Below are 21,955 nucleotides of genomic sequence, written 5' to 3'. Positions count from 1 at the left end.
ATTTCACGTGCAGAAGTTACTCAAAATGTAGTTTAATCCACTTGAAGTTCACTTATCTGTACTTCAGAGTATCCTGGTTTGATGAAGCAGTGTGTAGAGAAAAATAATATATTTAATCACACCAACTCAGATGGGAGAAAAAAAAAAAAAAAAAAACAGACAAATTTAGAATCCCCAAGCCATCATTCAAATTGGAGATAAAAGACAACATGCTTAAGATTAATAACAACATGAGAACTAATGTTCATTTTACCAGATAACTTATAAGGTAATTACTTTATGACTGAAGAATCAATAGGCGATCTTAGCAGATCAGATAGGTGGTAGCATGATTATACTGTACAGAGAAAGAGATAGTTTGTAACTTAAAATTGAAGATGATAAGGTAAATTATTTGTAATATAGTGTTTCTTATGCATCCTGGCACTTACTATGTAGTAAACTTAACAATTCTTATGTCTAGGTTATTTCAAGTAACATTTTGAACTGTTTTATCAGTCTAGTTGAGGATCAGAGGTTATAGAGCTGATTGTCTTGTGGTAAATGTTCTCCCACTAGCAGCTAGTTATTTTTGTTCTTCGTGAGTTCTGATGATATGTATGACTTGGGTAGCTGTATTTCTTTCAGTATAGAATTGGGGAGGCTGTTTGATCACTTCTTAAAGTATGTTACATCCTAGGAAACACACATGAAATGTCCAAAAATTGGGATAGTATTGTTGTAGAATTAGTTCTTGTGGCTTTGAAGATGTGTAGGCAAGTTGATACTTCAGTTGCTTTGCCAAAACACAAAGTTTCAAGCGCTGAAAAAAGCCTAGGACTGTTGAGTGAGGCTTCCTTTTCATCTAAGGAGGTGTCATGAATAATTGCCTGAGGGAAAATGGTTTGTAGCCTTTTAGGGCTCATGTAGCACTGTAGGAGAGAGACGGACAGAAATTACTTCTGGACTATAGGAAGATGAGCTTGGGCCATCTCAACTGTTTTCTTCCCATTTCCATGTATAGGGAAACCTTAAAAAGATACTATAGCATAAGCCTGTTTTGAGGAGTGGTAAATTCCTCTTTAACCTCTGATCATATCACCATAGAACTTAAAATATTCATGAAGAATATGACTGTTTGTTTATTTAACTTTGTAGTTATGTATGTTAATGCGTTTCATATAACATTTTTTCAGTTAGTTTTCTTTTTATGTGCCAAAATGAGTATCTCATGGTTACAGACATTTCTGAAAAGTTGTGCCAATATTCTGTTCTTCATTTTAAAAGAACCCCAAAATTGCGGTTAATTTTCCAAGATACGAAAATTAGATTGAGTATGTATAAAGTGTGAGGAATCTTTTTCTTTGCATATAAACTTTAGGTATGGTGGAGAGGCACAAATGAGATTTCCATCAGCTCTGCCTCCTCCAAGCAATGTTGGACCTATCTTAGGTTCTCCCATTTCTGCTGGTGAGTAGCAACCATTTCATGGTTTTGGACAAGTTTTGGTTTTTCCTTTAAATATGTTGCATTTTGTCTTCTTACAAGTACCTGTGTTCAAGATTACTTGCTTATTATGTGTCTGTATCAGAGTTATCTTGCAGTGTCATTACAAATTAGTTATTTGTGTGATTTCTCCCTGTAAAAGCTCAAGCTTAAGCACTTGGTTTCTGCACAGATCATCAGTGCCACATAAAAATGAGAATAGTACCTAGTCTTCCTTGAACATCATACTTACTAGAGTCCCCTCCATATTATCTGTATCCACTTAGATTTTGTCCAGTCTTCTACAATTGCTTAAGGAAATTGGCCACTAGCGTGTTAACTCATTTAATTCCAGATCGTAAGAGTTGTGGTGTGTTTTTTTTAAAGCAATTAATGATATATTTGGAACTCTGATTAAACTACTGAATTTATTTATTTTATCAGGGATTACTTAGCTAATTTCCAAGATCCTTTAAGCTTATCTAACACGTGGCACTGAATTTTACATACCAGTTTAGGGAAAGAACTTGATTGCCTGGAATGCAAAGAAATTCAATTTTAGTACTGGTTTTGACCTACAACCAAATTCAAACATATTGGAGAAATGTGTGCTGTTTAGATAAAGTTTTAATTGTTTCACTTACAGAATTCTTAACTATGATTGACATGCTAAGAACAGTGGCTATCTATAGCACATCAATGACATCACTTTCCAAGCCTGATAGTGTGGAATAATTGCAATGTGGGCAGGAGGAGAGGCAAGGCATAAGAATGTAAAATTAAATAGGACTTAAAGAAGACAGCAGGTACAGAGAGGACAGGTGCTAGGAGCCAGAATGAGAACGAAAGAAAGGTGTGGGGGAAATACTAGAAAGCTCTGTAATCACTGAAATATACTCTTATGGGAAGTAAATGTATTTTTCCCAAGTCTAATTGTTTGCTTGTTTGTTTTAATAATTGGCAGTCATATATACCATTTTGAAATGTAGTGTCAAAGCATGTTCTTTTATTTTGCTTCAGTGACAGGTCAATGTGGAAGACGGCACCATTCTTCTGCCACTGCTCACTCTACTTGTTCACAGGGTAGAGAACTGTAATGTGAAATTTAGATTCTGATATTGTGGATAACCCATGCGGTGGGTCAGAACAGTGCTGACAGTATTTTGAAAACACCTTGAAACTTTGCATGTGAAACTGCATTAAGATAATGTTAGTGTTACAAGGCCAGGCCTCTTGTGTTCTCCCTGTTGAAAGACTAGTCAGACATTTGCATGCTACTTTTCTTGCAAGATTATGCTTTGCTTGGCACACAGGAGAATGTGCTTTCAGAACTGGGATTGGTCAGTGAAAGACTTGATCTTTTGCACTTCAGTATGTTGCAAAGTTGAGAGAACTGTAGTGAATGAGGCAAGAAGGACTGATTCTTTGATACAAACCAGTTTTTAAGGTTGAGTTTTGCTGCCCTTTCCACGCTGTATCATCTTACATGCTGCTGGCACCTGGACATTTTTGTAGGCGACCACATGTGCTCATCATACTTTGTAGTCTTAAGTTAAGTACTAATTCACAGAAGAGCTGAAAATCCTCAGCTGAAGTTAAGTCCAGGCTCACTTGGAGAAAAACAGACTGTTGTGGTTTAACCCAGCCAGCAGCTAAACACCACACAGCTGTTCTCTCACCCTTCCCCCTCCCTCTCTGGGATGGGGGAGAGAAATGGGAAAGTGAAGCTTTTAGAGTTGAGATAAAGACAGTTTATTAAGACAGGAAAATAATAATAACAATAATGATGATAATAGTACTACTAATAATAATGTGTACAAAACAGGTGATGCACAATGCAATTGCTCACCACCCATTGACCGATGCCCAGCCTAACCCTGAGCAGCTGGCCCCCCCACCCTGGCTAGCCACCCATATATATTGTTCAGCATGACCCCAGATGGTATGGAATACCCTTTTGGCCAGCTTGAGTCAGCTGTCCTGGGTCTGTCCTCTCCCAGCTCCTGCTGCATCCCCCTGCCTGCCCACTGGCAGCACAGAGTGAGAAGCTGAGACATCCTTGGCTTGGTGTAAGCACTGCTCTGCAAAAATTAAAACATCAGCATGTTGTCAGCACTCTTCTCATCCTAATCCAAAACATAGCACCCTACCAGCTACTAGGAAGAAAATTAACTCTGTCCTAACTGAAACCAGGACACAGACTCAGGACATTTCAAACTGAGTGTTCCAATCAGTGTTGCTGTAGTGTGTGTCCAGCAGCAATACATAAGAAGTAAAACTTTTACTACTAATAATAGTTTGTTCCAGTTTCTTGTTTCAAAGTTAAAACTGGTATTCTTTGAAAATACCTAACTGACCCAAAGTGAACGCTTAGAGAGTAGGTGGCTGTATCAGGAACAAGAGCTGTCAGAAGACAAGGAACAGGAAGAAGCATGTGGATAATCATTGCAGGGAACTGATGGTGTGAAACACATAATACATGAATGCTGAAAGCAAAAATGCTTAATAACTGCTGTTAAAAGAATCGTATCTGTTTGGTTAATTTACAGAGTGTTGTGTTCAACAGAAATTAATGCGATTTTTTATTTACCTGTAATTAAAAGCTGTTGGAATGTGTAAAGGCTGTGTTTTCTAACTTTAAAGGACGTGGTTTGACAACTTTGCTGCTTTTGCATAGGGTTTTTGTAGATTGTATTTTTCAAAACAAACAAAATAAATATTTTTCTTCGTTTCCTTTTTAGTTTCCCAGTTGGCTGTTGATACTCCATATCCTAATCCTAGCTTTTTGACAACACATGGGCAAGGTAACTACTCTTTCTCTGTTAGAGGAATGGAGGGTTTTTTTCAACTAGGCTTTTTCTTCTTTATTTTCATCCAAAATAAATGGAGTAATATTTGCCTACCTTTATCCTAGCTTTACAGTCTCCTGGTATGTCAACCCCCATGTTTCCTTCTGGAAATTCCATGTCTCACCCTGGTACATCTATTAGCGGTATGATGGGTCCGGAGATAGTATTTTCTGGAAGACACAATGGCATCTGCATATACTTTGCTCGGATTATAGGGTGAGGTGTTCATGTAAAAAATTTTCATCCAGATCTTTAGACCTTGAATCAAAAACATTCCTATTTCTTCAAGAAATTCTATGTAGAAAATGTGCAAACTTGTGATACTTGTGGCTTTTAACACAATTCTGGTTTCTATTGCAGAAATATTTGGGATGGCAGTATAGTGGTGGAGCGAGTTTTCAAAAGTGGCAATCGAGAAGTTGTTGCAGTACGTAAAAGTTTGTTGTACTTTTAAAGATTCCTTTCAGAATATCTCTGAAGCCCTTTATACACTTATTCCCAATTAAAAACTGATAAGGGAAAAAAAAAAAGCAAAAAACACAATTCTCATTGTAATGTGTTTTGTTTTTTTTTAATTATATTTAAGTGCTTAGCTATGAATTAATTATAAGTTAAAATCTTTTTAAGTTACTATTTTGAATGTTATCTGTTATCAGTTGTCAATGGCCAGTTTCTTCTGTGTTTAGTGATTTCACTTCCATTGTTTCTGCATACCCCATCCAGACAACTCCTAAATATGAAATGATTTGGTAGATTAGAATTATCATTGCAGTTATATAAGTACGTAAGACAGTTTTCCAGCATTTTCCTCACTAATACCTTTGCATTTCATTTTTTGTTCGTGACCAAAACAACAAAATGTTTCTGACTCTGAATGTTAATATAATCCTGAACTGAATAATTTCAGCAGTGCAAAATTAACTGCTACATAAACCTTCCTCCTCCAGTTACAAGGCAACTGGGAGACGCAGGAACACCCTGGCAGTTACACTTTGTCTTAGTGATGCTCAGTCATTGTGATTTGGAGTTGGAAATGGTAAAACACATCTGATTTGGCTATCAGAGAGTCAAAGAAAGTAGTGTCTAATGTTGTATGTCTTAGGAGGACTACTTTCTTTTCACACTTTCCACCCCTCCCTAAGAAGTGTGGTATAACTGATATGGTGTTATAGTGATAGCATTACTATTGTGGAGCTTATTTGTTGCACCCTCTTTGCATTTGTCTTTTTAGTGGCTTTAGCTTAAAATTATAAACTTCCAGAAAAATGTGCTGGAATGTCTAAGCCTTCTGTAATGAAAATTGCTGTCTGTTGCAGGTAGAAAGCAGTGTTCCATCTCATGTGTTGGAATGCGTACTACAAGAACTCAAAGGTTTACAAGAATTTCTGGATAGAAATTCTCAGTTTGCTACAGTAGGAGCTCTTGGAAACCCAAGGTATGTGTGTTATGCTATTCATATTTAACATTCAGCTCTTGAAAATTAATCCATGCACATCTGTTTGTTGAGCTGAAGTCTATATGGTCTTCAGCTTCAACTATTCAGATGCTAAAAACAACGTGTTGGATTTCATCTGTAAAATATTCACTATTTGTCATCAAATTAGCATCTGTCTATTTTGGAATTGCAGTTTCAGCACACCAGCTAATCTCCAACAGAGGCTCCTGGGTTTCATGAGGCCTGATGGTGGAAGCTCTCAGCAAGTGCAACAAGAACTCCAAAGAAAATATCATGGTATGCAATTACTTTTAAATTAGCAGCATAAGGGAATTGTGCATCTGGATGTTGAAGGGCTGTAGAACCTTTCCTATGAAGACAGGCTGAGAGAGTTTGGGTTGTTCAGCCTGGAGAAGAGAAAGGTCTGGAGGGACCTTGTTGCAGCCTTCCAGTACCTAAAAAGGGCCTAGAAGAAAGTTGGGGAGGGACTCTTTCTCAGGGAGTGGAGTGATAGGACAAGGGGGAATGGCTTTAAACTAAAAAAGGAAGTGATGCACAGGCTGCCCAGAGAAGCTGTGGATGCCCCATCCCTGGAAGTGTTCAAGGCCAGGCTGCATGGGGCTTTGGGCAACCTGGGATGATGGGAGGTGTCCCTGCCTATGTCAGGAGGGTTGGAGTTAGTAGTTGTTCTTTAAGGTCCTTTTCAAACCAAACCATTCTATGATCCAATGAAAAATAAAGACATAAATTGTTGCAATTATGTTCAACCCATGTAGTAAGTACGCCCAATATATTATTTGAGTGAATGTAATACATCTTGCTAGTTTTCAGTGTAGTCATTTCATTCAGACCTAAGCTTTAAAGACAGTGTACGGTGTTAACCAAAGATGTAATTATAATTGTTCTTTTTAAAAGCAAATGCAGGTAATCAACAAGAATAGAATATGCGTGGTTTTGTTTTTATTTACTTTATATTCATTATAATACATATATAATAAATATTTATGAATAATCAGGTAAAACTTGATACTGATTATGGAAATCCATTGCACTCACATGAAGCCATACTATTCAGAAAAGACTCCTCCTAGTTGGCAATAAATGTTAACAGATGGTATTTGTTTAGGGGAAATGTTTACAAGGCACTTTCCTCCAAAGAGCTAAAAACTAAAAAGCATTAATCAAGAATGGAGGAGAAGAAAAATTGGAAATTTAAGAGACTGTTTTTGTAAAACCTCAAAAATCAACATACTAATTCAAAACATGTAAAACATAGTTATTTATTGACATTCTCTTTCTTTTTCAGCTGAGGCACAGTTAACTGAGAAAACTTCACTTCAAGGCATCCAACAGCTTGTTCGCAAAACCTGTCAGGCACTGGCTTTATGGAAGTTGCTGTGTGAGCACCAATTTAATGTTGTTGTGGGTGAGCTTCAGAAGGTATGATCTGAATTACCTGACTTTAATTCTTACATATTTAATAAGCCTGAATTTCTTTTTGTTATATTAATACTCCTAAAGGGGTATTACTTATTGTGGGGCAGATTATGAATTTTAAACTGCATATAGATTTTTATTCAGGTTGCAAGTGTTTATTTTTAAAAGACTTCTAGTAGTATTGATCTTATAACTGGATGTGTCATTAACAGTAGGTTTAATTTTACTTTTATTAAGCGTGTTTTAAAAATTGGTATGCTGAAACTTTGACCACATTCTGTAAGATGTGTACTGAAAGGAGTAGACTAATGTTGCCCAGCCTAGAGGAAATTGTTTACTTCACTGTTATTAGAGGTTTTTTTTTGTTTATGGTGGAAAGCAATAGTGCTGTAGAGACTTCAGACCCTGCACTTACAAGTGCAGACGTCTAGAATGTGTCACAGAACAGCTGATTTTGGAAGGATCACTTGGAGATCATCTGGTCTGCCTCCTGCTGCTCAAAGGCGAGTCAACTCTAAAGCAGGTTGCCCATGTCTAGTCAGGTCTTGACTAGACGTCTACAAGGACAGAAACTCCACAACCTTTCTTGACAACCTGTTCTAGTGTTCAGACACCCTAACAGCAAAATAACAATAACAAGAATAATATATCAAGGAGTTATTTCCTGTGTTTTAACTTCTGTCCATTTTATGTTGTCTTGTTACTGGGTACCACTGAGAAAAATCTGGCTCTGTCTTATTTACACCTTTCTACCAATTATTTACAAGTATTAGGAAGATTCCCCCTCCTCCCATCCCAAGCCTTCTTTTCTCCAGGCTAAACAAGTTCTTTCAGTCTTTCCTTGTTTGTAAGGAAGGAAACTTAAAGAACTATGGGTACTACTACTCTGTACCCTCTGCTAATCTTGGATTTGCATCTGTTAATTATATGAAAATTTGGCATTCTGTTCTAGCACTTCACAGAATTTATTATTTTAAAATTTGTATTCTTTATCACTGAAAAGAACAATTTTTAAATGTTATAAATGCCCAAATGGTGAAGCTTTTCACATTGTCATCTTGGGAGATAACATGATTTTTCACAGGCAGCTTTTCTCTTGAGATGGACAAGGAAAGGAGTTAACTAATTGTTTAACAAGTAAAACCTTTTTCTCTCCCTACAATAGTTTTAGAGTTTTTGTAATAGCATTGTATTTTAATCCAGTGGTCATCAATAGACACTACTGTCAGCTAGCTCTATATGAGCAAATGTTCCTAATAATTCTAGAACGATGAACAACTTTCTATGTAACTTAATATTAAAAAGCAGAAAGATGTTTTTTATAAAGCTTTATAAACTTCTAAAAAACATTATAAACTTTTTTAAAACTTCCTTCTCATTCTACATCTGTTGTTTTCATCTATGACCGTACTCAGATGGTTCCTGTTATTAAAAACCATGATGTACTCATTTTATAGCATTCTGACAGTGCCCTGTGAAGTACAGGAAAAACTGCTTATTCCTTTCTCACAGAGAACTGAAACAGAAGTGACACGCAGTGTAGGTAACAGGAAGATGTATGGTTTTCACTGTCCTTTGGCATTTGAGAATCTAGTACTTGTCACTGATAGTGCTTTCCTCTCTAATACTTTCCATTTTGCTAAATAAGATGTATATATGTGCTGCCTATACTTCAGTCGTTGGAGCTTTGCATGTGTTTATTTTCTGGAAGCAGTTAACTTTGCTGTAACATTTTGTGTCCAAAACATTGTGCCCAAAGAAGGGCAACAAAACTGGTGAAGGGAAAGCTTGACAACAAGTTTTATGAGGAATGGCTGAGTGAGCTGGGGTTTTTTAGCTTAGAGAAAAGAAGGCTCAGGAGAGGCCTTACTGTACTTTACAATTACCTTAAAGCGGTTGTAGTGAGGTGGGACTCAAGCATTTCTCCCAAGCACCAAGTGAAAACATGAGGGGAAATGGCCACAAGTGGTGCCAGGGGAGATTTAGGTTGGATACTAATTATTATTTCTTAACTGAAAGAGTTGTGGGGCATAGGGATATGCTGCTTAGGTAGTGGTTGAGTCACCATCCCTGGAGGTCATCAGGAAACATGTAGAACTTAGTAGCTTGATTTAGTGGTGGACTACTAGGCTAGAGGTTGGACTAGATGATCTTAGAGGTCTTTTCCAACCTGAATGATTCAATAATTCTGTGATTTTTACTTTCAGTAAAAACTTTGAGCTAATCAAATTCTGTCCGTCTTCAGGAACTTCAAGAACATCTAAAGATTACTGCTTTCAAAGACTTGGTAATTAGAGACAGAGAGTTGACTGGAGCACTCATCGCTTCTCTTATAAACTGTTATATCAGAGATAATGCTGCTGTGGATGGCATCAGTGCCCATCTGCAAGACATCTGTCCTCTTCTGTATAGCACTGATGATGCTGTCTGTTCCAAGGTAAGTTCACTTCCAGATTTTATAGCACCAAAACACAGCATGAGAGTGTATTAGAGTGCAAATGCACCATGGGATCAAGTGCATCTTCAGCACATTGGCTGACAACACCAAGCTGTGTGATCACTCTGTGGTCAACATGCTGAAGGGAAAGTATGCCATCTGGAGGGACCTTGATAGTCTTGAGAAATGGGTCCCTGCAAACCTTATGAAGTTCAACACATATAAGTACAAGGCCCTGAGTATGGGTTGAGGCATTATGGCTATTACCAGCTGACAAGAGGAGGATTTTTTTGAGATGATGATTCTGTTGTTTCAGCTGTGAAGCTTGGCATAATAACCCGTTAACTCACTTGATTTGAATAATTTTCATTTTCCCATCATTTATCTGTAGGCAAATGAACTGCTTCAGCGATCTAGACAGGCTCAAAACAAACTGGAAAAAGAGAAGATGCTAAGAGAGTCACTGAAAGAGTACCAAAAGATTAGCAATCAAGTAGACCTTGCTAATGTTTGTGCGCAATATAGGCAAGGTAAGAGGAATCACTGATCTTTTTCTGCTAAGCAGTTTCTGTTATATCATTTTGTGCCATCCTTCTGTTTTGTTTTGTTTTCTGACTTCTAACTGATCTTACAGTGATGTTTTGCCATAAACAGTTTCATAATAAGTCTCACAATAAATATGTATCTACCTGTTCTTGTTTAAAGCCTTTCTAGATTTCACCAGCAAACAAAAATAAACACTTCTGTATGAAAGTATTCCTATCCACTTCCTCTATTCCACTTTCAATTTGTTCAATGCAGGTAGTAAAAATGTTTCTAGCAAAGTTGTTGGACTGAATGTAAACATAGGGTAAATGATAGTATTTTGCAGGGTGAGTCTTTATACAAAATGAGCTCTTTGAAAGATGGTTCTGAATCATACCTTGTGTAGCAGAAGCTAGTACATAATTTAAATGTAGATATAACTGTCATAACAGTCAAGATTTCAGCCTTTGTTATACAAATATGTAATTTCAAACTTAGATATAATCCCAAAGGAATAGGTACTAAACTTTATAAGATACATACCAGAGGCAATAGGGTTTATTTTTTCTTGCTTGATAAAATGAGTAGTATTTGTTGTCACTTAAAATTTGTCATAAATTCATAAATTTGATACAACAGTGAACAATGTTATTTGTGGGTTTTGTTTGTTTGTTTTTAATTTTTATTTATTTATAGTGCGTTTCTATGAGGGAGTAGTAGAACTGTCTCTTACTGCTGCTGAGAAGAAAGATCCCCAAGGTCTTGGCCTTCATTTCTATAAAAATGGAGAACCAGAAGAGGATGTTGTTGGACTCCAAGCTTTTCAAGAGAGGCAAGTTTTCATTTTATGTTGTTAGCTTTATGTGGGGTACTTAATTTCAAGTGCCTGGAAAAGTAGCCTTTTGGGGAAGATGTGGAGGGTAATGACAAACAAGCATTTTAAAATAACAGACACAATGTAGAGGGTTTTGCCCAATGTACTTTCCTAGAATATAATTAATATGGCACCAACTTAATATGGAACAGAGGGTGAACTGAAATACACAGAAAATATTGTGATCTGGACAATACAGAATTATTTGTTAGAAAGATAACTCTGAATAAACTAGATTGCTTAAACTAGCTGATAATACTACCTGACCTTTTTTAATTTTAGCTTTTAATTTTAGTAATAATGCCTACTAAGGTATAAAATAAAAAAGAAGTAGAACTTCATAGATAGTTACAATGAAAATTATTAGGCTTTTTTGTTTTGCTCTATTTACAGACTTAACAGCTACAAGTGTATCACTGACACCCTTCAGGAGTTAGTGAATCAAAGTAAAGCTGCTCCCCAGTCTCCCAGCGTACCCAAAAAGCCAGGTCCTCCAGTGCTGTCGTCTGACCCCAACATGCTAAGCAATGAAGAAGCAGGACACCATGTAAGAAATCTGACTACAATCAGTGATTACACTCAGAAAAGTGTGATTATAAGTGGTGTAGAAATTTTAAAAAAATAATTAAATAAAAAAGGACATTTGGAAAAGATTAGCAAAACAGATAAAAGTTAAGGTTTGTCATGAATTGGCTTCTTTGTGGTGTGTTAATAAAAACGATGACATACCACAGGAAACTAAATAACTAAAGATTGACATGTACATATTCAGTACTTTATATATTGTAACCTCTTCTGGAATAATGGTTTTGGTCTTTCTTTCCCCTTAGTTTGAACAAATGCTAAAGCTAGCTCAACGTTCAACGGATGAACTGTTTAGTATTGCACTTTACAACTGGTTGATACAAGTTGATTTGGCTGACAAACTATTACAGGTGAGCTCATCTGTATTCAAGGAAATAATTTTTTGGAGGGTTCCACTGTACTAGAAGAGTTAATTGTAATAATGCTGATGTTTTAAAAGAGAGGAGAGAGCAGGCATATAATTGTTGTCTTTTTGACCTTTGTAGGTGACTGCCCCCTTTTTGGAACCCTACCTTGTGCGGATGACCAAGATTGACCAAAACAAAGTCCGTTATATGGATTTACTGTGGAGATACTTTGAAAAGAACAGAAATTTCAGTAATGCAGCCCGAGTCTTGGCTAAATTGGCTGACCTACATAGGTATGGATTATATGTGACTTAAAAAAAAAAAAAATCTTAATACGTAGGTATTTTAAGAAAAGGCCAATGCCCAAGGCATTTGCTGAAGAAAAAAAATAAAAGTGAATGAATGGAATATGTTAGTTTTCAATACTGGGCATTCTTGAAAAAAAAATGAAATGTGTATTTTATGTATTATGCATAAGCTTGCAACAGAATTCCTCTTGTAAGTACAGTTTATGAAGTGGTCATTTCTGATACAGAACTTTATAATGTGTTTGTGTAACTGTAGAGCAGCTGATTGAGAAGTGCACTGTAATGTGCATGCACAAGGAAGGGGTTACATAGTTTGGGTATAATGTTTCACATGACTTAATAAAATCCAGGAGAAGATACTAGCTAATTTCCAGGGTCTAGTTAGAGTATGACGAACTCTTACATATATATAATTATACTTGATATATAATTATACTTGATACCCATTTTACATGGTAAATATTTGTTTTGCAGCACAGAAATTTCTCTACAGCAGCGTCTTGAATACATAGCACGTGCTATTTTGAGTGCCAAAAGTTCCACTACCATATCTTCTATAGCTGCAGATGGTGAATTCCTACATGAACTTGAAGAAAAAATGGAAGTAAGAAAAAGTACTTATTTAAGCTACATTGTGTCTGTATTACTGCACTTGGTTCACACATTGCACGTGGCATTTTTATTACCAAATCTGTAGAAAGAGTTTTCAGTATTTTAAGTTATGCAGTTGATGCTCTGGGATGTAAGGCAGTAATGCATCTACGTTTAAATAAGGTAATGCTAATACTGGGTGTATTCCTAAGATTTGATTAAATTAATCCAAGCTTGACATTGTTTTTACCCAAGGTTGCAAGGATTCAGCTTCAAATACAAGAAACATTACAACGGCAATATTCCCATCATTCTTCAGTGCAAGATGCAGTCTCCCAGCTTGATGCTGAGCTGATGGATATAACCAAGGTGGTTAGAAATTTCTCTGTATTAAATGTCAATTTATTACATTTGGGGATTAAGGGGGCATGCACTGCAAAGAACGATCTGATGTTGACTATAAAAACTGAGAGACTGTTTAGCATTCCTTGTCTCAGAGTGTTTATGTTAGCCTAGACTGTCTTCTTCTGTGCTTTGATATACCTTCAGTCTTCAGTACTTTGATTTCTTCTTTGTGTTGATCTTCTTTCTTAAGTTTCTTAGATTTCTTGATTTAGTGGAGCGTCACGTTAGAAAATTATCAGCATTAATTATAGCCTCATATAAAAAAATGGGGATTATATTTAAGAAGTTAAACTAAATATATTAAATAAAAATCATTTTCATGTCGTATTTGACAACAACTACTTGCAGTGCACCATTTATAGTCTGATATCTACTGTGTAAAGAAAATTTGATTTTAAAAATCTATTCTTCATTCTATTTGAAATGCCAAACCTGGTCATTTTTCTTTCAGCTATATGGAGAATTTGCTGACCCTTTCAAGCTCTCAGAGTGTAAGCTTGCAATTATACACTGTGCAGGTCATTCTGATCCTATCTTGGTGCAAACTCTCTGGCAAGAAATCATTGAGAAAGGTAAGTTTAAACGGACTAAGATTGGTTCAAACTAGAAGTGTAGGGAAACTGTATAATTAAAGCTTTTATGTGTTGCTACTGGTAATGCTGTTCAGGTGTGGTGCATCTTTTCTGGAATATTCTGTAACATATTTGGTAGATGTAATTGATGAGCAATTCATTAAAGTTTATAACTTTGGTTTGTTTGCCTAAAGGAGAAAGTCTATCCTGACAATGACTAAAGAGTCTTAAAGGAGTTCAGGGCTTTTATATCACAGCAGTGGAAGCGTAAGGATTTTTGCCCATTTCTAGAGAAGCAGAGTACTGGGCACATCTCAACAAGTCTAGCCACTCGGTTGTGATAATTTGTCTCAACCTTTATCATGAGTGTGCAATTCACTCTCCTGTTTTTTTTTATTCTGTTTTGTGCTCAAGATTACCAGTGTGCAAACAACATTGGCAGTGATTTGAGAAAAAAAAATAAATTGTAGGTTTGGGTTTTGTTTAGTTTTTGGTGATGGTATTTTACTGTGTTTTTTTTTTGTAGTTTTTTTTTTAGTAGACTTACTTGTATGCAACTTCAGGGAAGCAAAAATCTGCGAATATACATGTATGTGCATGTTTACTAGAAAGGGCTGTATTTTCACTTTGATCTGTTGACTTAGTGCTGACATACATAGCATGATTTTTAAGGTGTTAGTAGTAAATTTAAGTATCTCAGTGTAGTTGTGTGTAAATTTGGAACTTTTTTTCTGAGGTTGCTTTTTAAATGATTTTTTATTCTCTTTCAGAGTTGAGCGATAGTGTGTCTTTGAGCCCTGCTGACAGAATGCAAGCGCTTAGTCTAAAGATGGTATTGCTTGGAAAAATATATGCTGGCACACCTCGTTACTTTCCTTTAGGCAAGTAGTTTAGCTTGCATAGTCAATAAATGCATGCATTATTTGACTGCATCTCGCATTTCTTTCCAGCATCTTTAAAAAGGTTCTAACCTATGAAATGTCTGTCTCTTTAAAAAACGTATAAAAGGAAAAAAAAATGATAATTTTATCTCCTCCAATGCTTGTGATACTACATAATTGCTGTCGTTTCTTGTGAAATTTTTCATTATAACTGGACCAACGTATTACTTCAGCCACCAGTAGTAATGGAGTTGATCTTGTGGTATACCTGGGTGGTGCTTTTCCTTTTTGTCCAAGAAATTAGTAACAAAAGCATTGTTCGTGTAACTTGCTCACTGACTTTGACAAGGGACTTAGGAGAGGAAAGCAGAAATAAAATTAATAATTGCCTCAAATCTTGTAAATGTGTTATAATTGTGTGTTTACAAAATCATTATGGCTTTTACAGATGCAGTTCCTAGAATTTATCTAGGGATTTAGCCAGAATATACAGATCCACCTTGAATTGAAAGTAAATGAAGCCTAAAAGGCAGCAACAGTTGCTTTTGGGTAGCTGTGCAAATCACAAAGTAGTTAAGTTTGTATTGAAGTACAAAGTAAAAATACAGTTTTACGCATGTAATAAGATTAATGGAAACACATTTATCCGTTGTCTATTAAAGCATCCACTGCTGCCTACAGGGGCACATTCAAAAACAGAATTCAGTAGTTCTCTGTATCCTTTTGGACCTTCTGCTTTGGAGATGCTCAAACATTCTGACAACGTGGTATTATGTAAAAATCTGGAAAATATTTTCTAAAGGAACATTGGTCCTGCAATAATACTAAAATATTGTTATTGACACATGATGAAGATGCTGTAGTGTTGCAGGTAGAGCTGGTTACTCTAGCAAATGAAACAATACTGTGTTTTGTGCTGAAACAAAAGTTGGTGTACTTTTCTTAACAGAGTTCCATAGCGGAACTGTAATAAGGTGTCTGCATAATCCCTGTCATGCATTGCTGATAGCTTAATACCGTCTTTGGAGATAGTTACATTTAGCATATCCTTTCCCCTGTGCAGCCTGGGAGAAACTGTTGCATCTGCTTCACAAGTGAAAAGTGCCAACAAAGGTGTAGAAGACAGAAAATCAAATTTAGAGCTAATAATTAGAGCTAATAAATCACTTTCAAATGACCTTCTTTGCTAGACTGCTAGACAAGTTGGAATCTAAACATCCCATTTTGTTTTTCCTCCAGATTTTTTAGTGCAGTTTCTAGAGCAACAGGTCTGTGCTTTGAACTGGGATGTAGGTTTTGTAACATATACCATGCAAGAAATTGGAGTGCCATTGCCGAGGCTGCTTGAAGTATATGACCAGTTGTTTAAAGCACGGGTAAGGAAAATAGTCACACACAGAACAAAAAGAAAAAAAAAAGGGGGGGGGGGAGGGAGAGAATTGTTTGCAACTACTATCAGAATTTTTGGCAGGAAAGGTAAATAAATGTAAAATTGGGATATATCTAAGTATCAACTTCATAGCTTTTTTTACTCTAAGACTTTTACTGCTGTTTTTTTTTTCCTGTTGATTTTATTCCCTTGAATTCTAAAGTGTGAGGAAAATTGTTTAGATCTTGTTAACCTTTTTACCTCACCTAAAGCTGATTTTGTATTAAGTAGGATTACTATTGTTATATTGCAGAAGGAACATCACATTTTGAATATGTTGATTTTATTGCTTTCCTATTGATTCAAATTTGCTATATTAATGTCATCAATATAATCAATGCGACAGGCATAAATAATAGTTAATTTTTGGTTATGCAATTGGCATAAATAATATTTGTAGCTCTGGCGTTGTAGAACAGGTTTTATGAATTAAAACAACATCAACTTGTTTCATTTAATCCAGATCCCTCACAGTGTAAGGAATGCAGAACTTCCTAAAATCTGTTACTTTACAGACTTAAGTAAAGGAAAACTGAGTTAATCTCATGTATCCTTTACTACTAAAACCTCATAATAGTACTCAAAATATGGATTTAATATATATGAGATAGAATGCCTGCTTCTTTTTACATTATTGTTACAACTACCAAAGCTGGCGATTTGTACATATCTGTTGATTCCTCTCCCCCCCCACCTTTTTTTTAATTTTTCATTAATATGTATCTTAATATTTTGGAATTTATTTTTTAGGACCCATATTGGAATAGGATGAAAAAGCCTTTACACCTTTTGGAGTGTATTCACGTATTATTGTCAGGATATGTACAAGATCCAAGCAGAGTACTTATGAGGTAAGTGGGGCAGCTACATCCTAAGGAAGTAAAATGTACGAAATATCCTAAAGCAGTGCACTTGAGCTGTTCTCAATTTTTTTTTTTTTTGAGGGGGTTGGGAAGGGGTAAAGAAACAAATAGCATTTGTTTCCGGGTAGTAATTACTGAGGTTCCCGATTTTAAACTAACCAGTAAAAACTTTAAGGTTTCTCCCTATGAACTGCCTCAACAAAGAGTTTTTTTCACTGAAAATTTGGGAGAAAAATACGGGATTATTTTGTAATTTTTTCAGGAGTATATTTTAAGAAGTAGTATAGACAAATTTGAAGGAATCTGGAAAAAGTGGGGAAAAGTGAGAATCAAGTCTCTTTTTTGTGAATGAGACAGTGAAATGTTTCATGAAGAAAGGCTAGAAGCACAAAGGTTTCTGAATTGTAGAAAAGAAAAGATAAATACATGTATAAATCTTCACAAATTGTTCTTAAGAGTTTGGTGATTAATCTCTCTCTAAGACCAAAACTCAGCTGAATCCAGAACAAGAAATCATTTAATTTGATATTAGTAAAAAAAAAAAAAAAGGTAGCTAAAAGAATTGTTATATACTTGAAAAAGTTGTCTGTATATTATGGACTCTCTAGTGTTGGCAATTTTTATGAATAGACTATATAAACTTCAGTCAAAACTACACTGTCTCAGAAACAAGCAGCAGAACTAGGCAATGTCTTCATGTCTCTTCCAACATGATTACAGCAATTTATGGTTAGAAAATATACATGCAAATATCCTCTCTTCAAATACATGGTTTACTTCTGTCTTCCTTTTTTGGTTTTATGGTAAGCCAATTTAAGTATTCTAGCTTATTAGAACCTTAAGTGAATATTGTCTAATTTTAGTATCTAAATTAACGTTAATTTATGTGGATACTAGTCATTAAAAACAAAATAAATTAATATTAACTTAGGGATTAAAAATATTGATTTGCTATTAATATTTGGTATTAAAGTTACTGTATAAATTAATAATGCGTACATCTGTATTTATATCTAAGTATTCGAATATTTGTTAAGTAAATAATTCACTTCGTTATTAACTGTATCATGTTTTACCATATGTAATATCAGGTAAATTATAATGATTCATTTATTTTCCCATTACACCTCACTCACAAGCATTAGATTTAAATTTTTTTTTTTTCTAATAAATAGTTAAATACTTAAAAGTAGCTGACGTATCTTGCAGATACATTTTTGCATTAAAACCTGAGGCTTGCTCACTTTTTATTTCAGATAAATTCTAATATATAGAAACATATAAAGGAACTTGTTGTTATTCAATGTTTTATTCTGTTTTCTTTAAAGGCGACGATTCACAAATGTTTGCTTGGATGCTGTTAGTTGCTACCTGGTTGAACTTCAGTCTATGAGCCCAACGCTAACAGTGCAGACTACCATTGGGAATTTTAAATCACTACAGGCTAAATTAGAGCGGCTTCATTGATTGACTAACGTAATAAAAAAAAATTAGCTCAGATAAAAGGAACTATAAAATAAAAGTTCAGATGTCTGCACTGAATCTCTGGAAGAAAAAACAGAAAGAAATGTTGAGAAAGTTGCATCTCCTGCTGCAATTATCGATTGTGTGGTCTGTATTCCTGCTCATCTAAAGGTATCTACAAATTGTAGGATGTAAATGTGACAGATTGAGTTTCTTTTACTACTACCACTGTTTTTAATGATAGAACGCTCTTTTTGATACTGTTCAAATAAAGAACATTTTATGGTCTTTCCCTTCATAATTAAAAATATTTGGTAAATATTTTCCTTTTTCTTTACTTAACATAAAGGAATGGAGAAAAATAAGTGTTAGAATCTACTTTATTATCTGTTTCACAAGTATCAAAACAAGACATGACAACTGTGGAAGGCAAGATGATGATAAAAGCACATGTTGGAAGAGTCATACTGTAAATATGGTCATATCAGGGAGTAGTGATGCAACCATAACTCCAGCTGTGTTATATTGACAAGTTTCAATAACAATGAGAATTGTTTCATAACTGTCACTTTCACTATGACCTATAAATAGTATGTTTGGAATGAAACTGCAGCAATTAGCAACCTGATTTATACTGAAAGAACAGTATTAAAAACCCCTCAAATTATTTTTCCTATTCCATTTTAATAAATTGGTTGTATCTGTTACAGTCAAATAAAGAAGTCAAGAAGTGACTTCTGTCTACTTCCTATACTTGCATACAAGCCCTAAGTTGTGTATATTACTTAAAATGAGCAGTAGTTGTGCCTTATCCTGCCTACATGCTTCCCAATGTTTAAAATCTCATTCTACAATTACACGTATGTTTTGTCTCTGTTTTACTGCCATGCACTGTATATAGATGTCCAGTGCCGTAAACTGTGTATGCCATACACAAGAAAATAGTGGTTTACGCTGGACTCTAGTCTTCCTCAAATAAATTTTTTCATGCAAGTAAGTCATCAGGGAGTCTGGAGAGATTTTTCTTTGGGAAAAGAATCAAATACATGTATATTTGTACATGCATACACAGTAGGTTACCATAATTTTTCCAGGAAAATTACTAGTTGATACACTTAAGTGTTTCAAAAAAAAAAAAAAAAAGTATGGATTAGGGCATTTATTCACATGCAAGTTAACTATTTATGACTTTTACTACCAGACCTGATTATTATGCCCTAAAGTTTTGTTTAAAGTGCAGTTAAATTTCTTTCCCTGTCAACTTCCAGCTATGCTCTGGTGGTTTTCCGTCAGAGGTTACATGGAGGAAAATACTATGTAAATCAGAGTAATTCTGTTTTTTACCTCTTGTTAGATCAAAATAAAGCTGAAATCTTAATATTGGCTTTTCTGTCAGCATTGAAATTCACTAGTGAAGTATTCAAAGAGAGGAACTACATTCTGTCCTGGGAAAAAAAGGCATCTTTCCATATGAAACAGATGATATAGATGTTAGAAAATATTTTTTGCAGGTAGCTATGTTTCACACCGAGCAAATCTTATATCCTTACCTTGATCTAGTAATTGTAGTTCTGCTCTTATCGCATAAAATTGACGTTCAACAACTTCATGAAGTTCAACAAAGGCAAGTGCAGGGTCCCACACCAAGGGAAGAATAACCCCAAGCACCAGTGCAGGCTGGGATCTGACCAAAAGCTGCTGGAAAGCGGCTCTGAGAAGCAGTGGGGCTTCTGGTGAACAACAAGTTAACCACGAGCCAGCCATGTGTCCTTATGGCCAAGAAGGCCAATGGTATCCTAGGCTGCATTCAGAGGTGTTGCCAGCAGGTTGGGGGAGTAATTCTCCCCTCTACTCAGCCCTGTTGAGACCACATCTAAAGTATTGTGTCCAATTCTGGGCTCCCCAGTACAAGAGGGACATGGACCTTCCAGAGTCCAGTGAAGGGCTACTAAGATGATTAGGAGACTGGACCATCCCTCCTATGAGGAGAGGTTGAGGCTCTTTAGCTTGGAGAAAAAAATGAGGGGAGTTTTCATCAATGCATGTACATGTAAATACCCAAAGGTAGGGTGTGTTCTAGTCAGATTCCAGGGGCTAAAGCTGGTTCAGCCCAGCAAGGATCAGACCAGAGCTCTATATGTATATAACAAGAAAGCTTTATTATGAGCTATTTACATACATACCAACCCCAGGGTGATGACAAGGGTGCTGACAAGCACGGTGCTGTCCCCAGTGATACTTAGCCAGGTCGCAATCAGCATCCCATCAGTGTGGTAGGTGTCAACATCTTGCAGTTGTCCCCACAGAGGCAACATTGGCCTCGTTTGATGTTCCTGCCCCACCAACACAGAACAACTTGTTCTGTTACAAGTTTTGTCCTGCACGTTCCTGAACCCAGGGCATCACACAATTAATGGTCCCAGCCTCAGGGGAGCAGTCAGCAACTCTTGATAGGCTGCTGAGATCCCACACAGCCGTATGGCCTGCATGGATGGCAGGATTGTCTCATGCCGGGTAGCTTGTGGCCTGGTGCCATATCACAGAGCAAGCAATATGCATCATTGCGAGGTCCGAGATTCACCTTGCTGGTCTTACAGCAGTGCCTGTTTCACACTGGAACAACCTTAACAGTTCTTGAACCTAATGCAGGGTGTCAAGGGGACGGGGCCAGACTCTGCTAGTGCCCAGTGAGAGGATGAGGGACAGGCACAAATTGAAGCACAGGAGGTTCCAGCTGAATACGAGAGGGCACTTCTTTACTGTGAGGGTGACGGAGCACTGGGACTGGTTGACCAAAGAGGTTGTGGAGTCTCCTCTGGAGATACACAAAACCTGCCTGGATGCCATCCTGCACAATGTGCTCCAGGTGATCCTGCTCAGCAAGGGGGTTGGAGTGGATCATCTCAAGTTCCTTCCAACCTCAACTCTTCTGTGATTCTTGATGGAGTTGGGGTGGTAAAGGGATGGTGACAAGGGACTTGCTTTGATGTGTTTTGAGGCACACGAGTCAGGCTGGGCAGGTGGACGATTTAAGGGAATCCAATACATTTCCCCAAGGTGACAAAACACAAAGTACAGGGGTTCTAACTCTTTATGTTGTATTTCACCTAGATTCCCATACTTGATCGGGAGCACTGGCTTGGCAAAGTGCCACCTCACTGCCGCCCCGAGCCGTCGCCACATGTGCAACGCGACTCCGGGCTCCCCCCAACCGGGGCTGAGGCGCCACGGCCAGCTTTCTGTAGTCGCCGGACATTTCTCCGCCACGGAGCCCCAAACAACGAAGGAGATGAGCCGGTTGCCGCCATGTCGGCAGCCGGGGCGGTGCTGCTCGCTGGGCGGGCTCGGCCTCGGACCCGCGCCTGCGCCCTGCGCTGTCCCGGCACCGCCTCGGCCGTTGGCGGCGGGTGAGCGTGGCTGGCCCGGGGCTGGGGGCGGCTGAGGGGCTGGGGGGGCGAGGGGGGACGCGGCTCTGGGGCTGCCTGGGGA

General features: G+C 36.9%; 2 protein-coding genes across 6 annotated transcripts in view; both read left to right on the top strand.

The window, feature by feature from the left end:
• NUP155 (nucleoporin 155) overlaps nucleotides 1-18,787 on the top strand; it is a 29,303-nt gene extending 10,516 nt beyond the window's left edge. The window contains exons 16-36 of one of the 2 annotated variants that reach the window (XM_038170876.2): nucleotides 1,361-1,449; nucleotides 2,485-2,547; nucleotides 4,206-4,268; nucleotides 4,379-4,529; nucleotides 4,674-4,740; nucleotides 5,630-5,748; nucleotides 5,942-6,045; nucleotides 7,055-7,188; nucleotides 9,431-9,622; nucleotides 10,014-10,152; nucleotides 10,844-10,979; nucleotides 11,415-11,568; nucleotides 11,852-11,956; nucleotides 12,092-12,246; nucleotides 12,736-12,865; nucleotides 13,108-13,221; nucleotides 13,709-13,829; nucleotides 14,600-14,710; nucleotides 15,950-16,086; nucleotides 16,890-16,990; nucleotides 18,331-18,787. In XM_038170876.2, the coding sequence (XP_038026804.1) occupies nucleotides 1,361-1,449; nucleotides 2,485-2,547; nucleotides 4,206-4,268; nucleotides 4,379-4,529; nucleotides 4,674-4,740; nucleotides 5,630-5,748; nucleotides 5,942-6,045; nucleotides 7,055-7,188; nucleotides 9,431-9,622; nucleotides 10,014-10,152; nucleotides 10,844-10,979; nucleotides 11,415-11,568; nucleotides 11,852-11,956; nucleotides 12,092-12,246; nucleotides 12,736-12,865; nucleotides 13,108-13,221; nucleotides 13,709-13,829; nucleotides 14,600-14,710; nucleotides 15,950-16,086; nucleotides 16,890-16,990; nucleotides 18,331-18,469 (2,524 nt within the window). In that variant the 3' untranslated portion in view covers nucleotides 18,470-18,787. The remainder of the gene's footprint in view (nucleotides 1-1,360; nucleotides 1,450-2,484; nucleotides 2,548-4,205; nucleotides 4,269-4,378; nucleotides 4,530-4,673; nucleotides 4,741-5,629; nucleotides 5,749-5,941; nucleotides 6,046-7,054; nucleotides 7,189-9,430; nucleotides 9,623-10,013; nucleotides 10,153-10,843; nucleotides 10,980-11,414; nucleotides 11,569-11,851; nucleotides 11,957-12,091; nucleotides 12,247-12,735; nucleotides 12,866-13,107; nucleotides 13,222-13,708; nucleotides 13,830-14,599; nucleotides 14,711-15,949; nucleotides 16,087-16,889; nucleotides 16,991-18,330) is intronic. The other variant, XM_038170877.2, reaches the window with a different exon arrangement.
• Nucleotides 18,788-21,737: 2,950 nt separating this feature from the next.
• Nucleotides 21,738-21,955, top strand: part of CPLANE1 (ciliogenesis and planar polarity effector complex subunit 1) — a 57,103-nt gene continuing 56,885 nt past the window's right edge. For 2 of the 4 annotated variants that reach the window (XM_038170873.2, XM_038170871.2), the window contains exon 1: nucleotides 21,738-21,873. The gene's annotated coding sequence lies outside the window, so the exon portion shown is untranslated. The remainder of the gene's footprint in view (nucleotides 21,874-21,955) is intronic. The other 2 variants (XM_072031424.1, XM_072031426.1) reach the window with 2 other exon arrangements.

Source organism: Anas platyrhynchos, chromosome Z (genome assembly GCF_047663525.1).
Source record: "Anas platyrhynchos isolate ZD024472 breed Pekin duck chromosome Z, IASCAAS_PekinDuck_T2T, whole genome shotgun sequence".
Classification (NCBI taxonomy): domain Eukaryota; kingdom Metazoa; phylum Chordata; class Aves; order Anseriformes; family Anatidae; genus Anas; species Anas platyrhynchos.
This window is presented reverse-complemented; position numbering and strand designations above follow the sequence as displayed.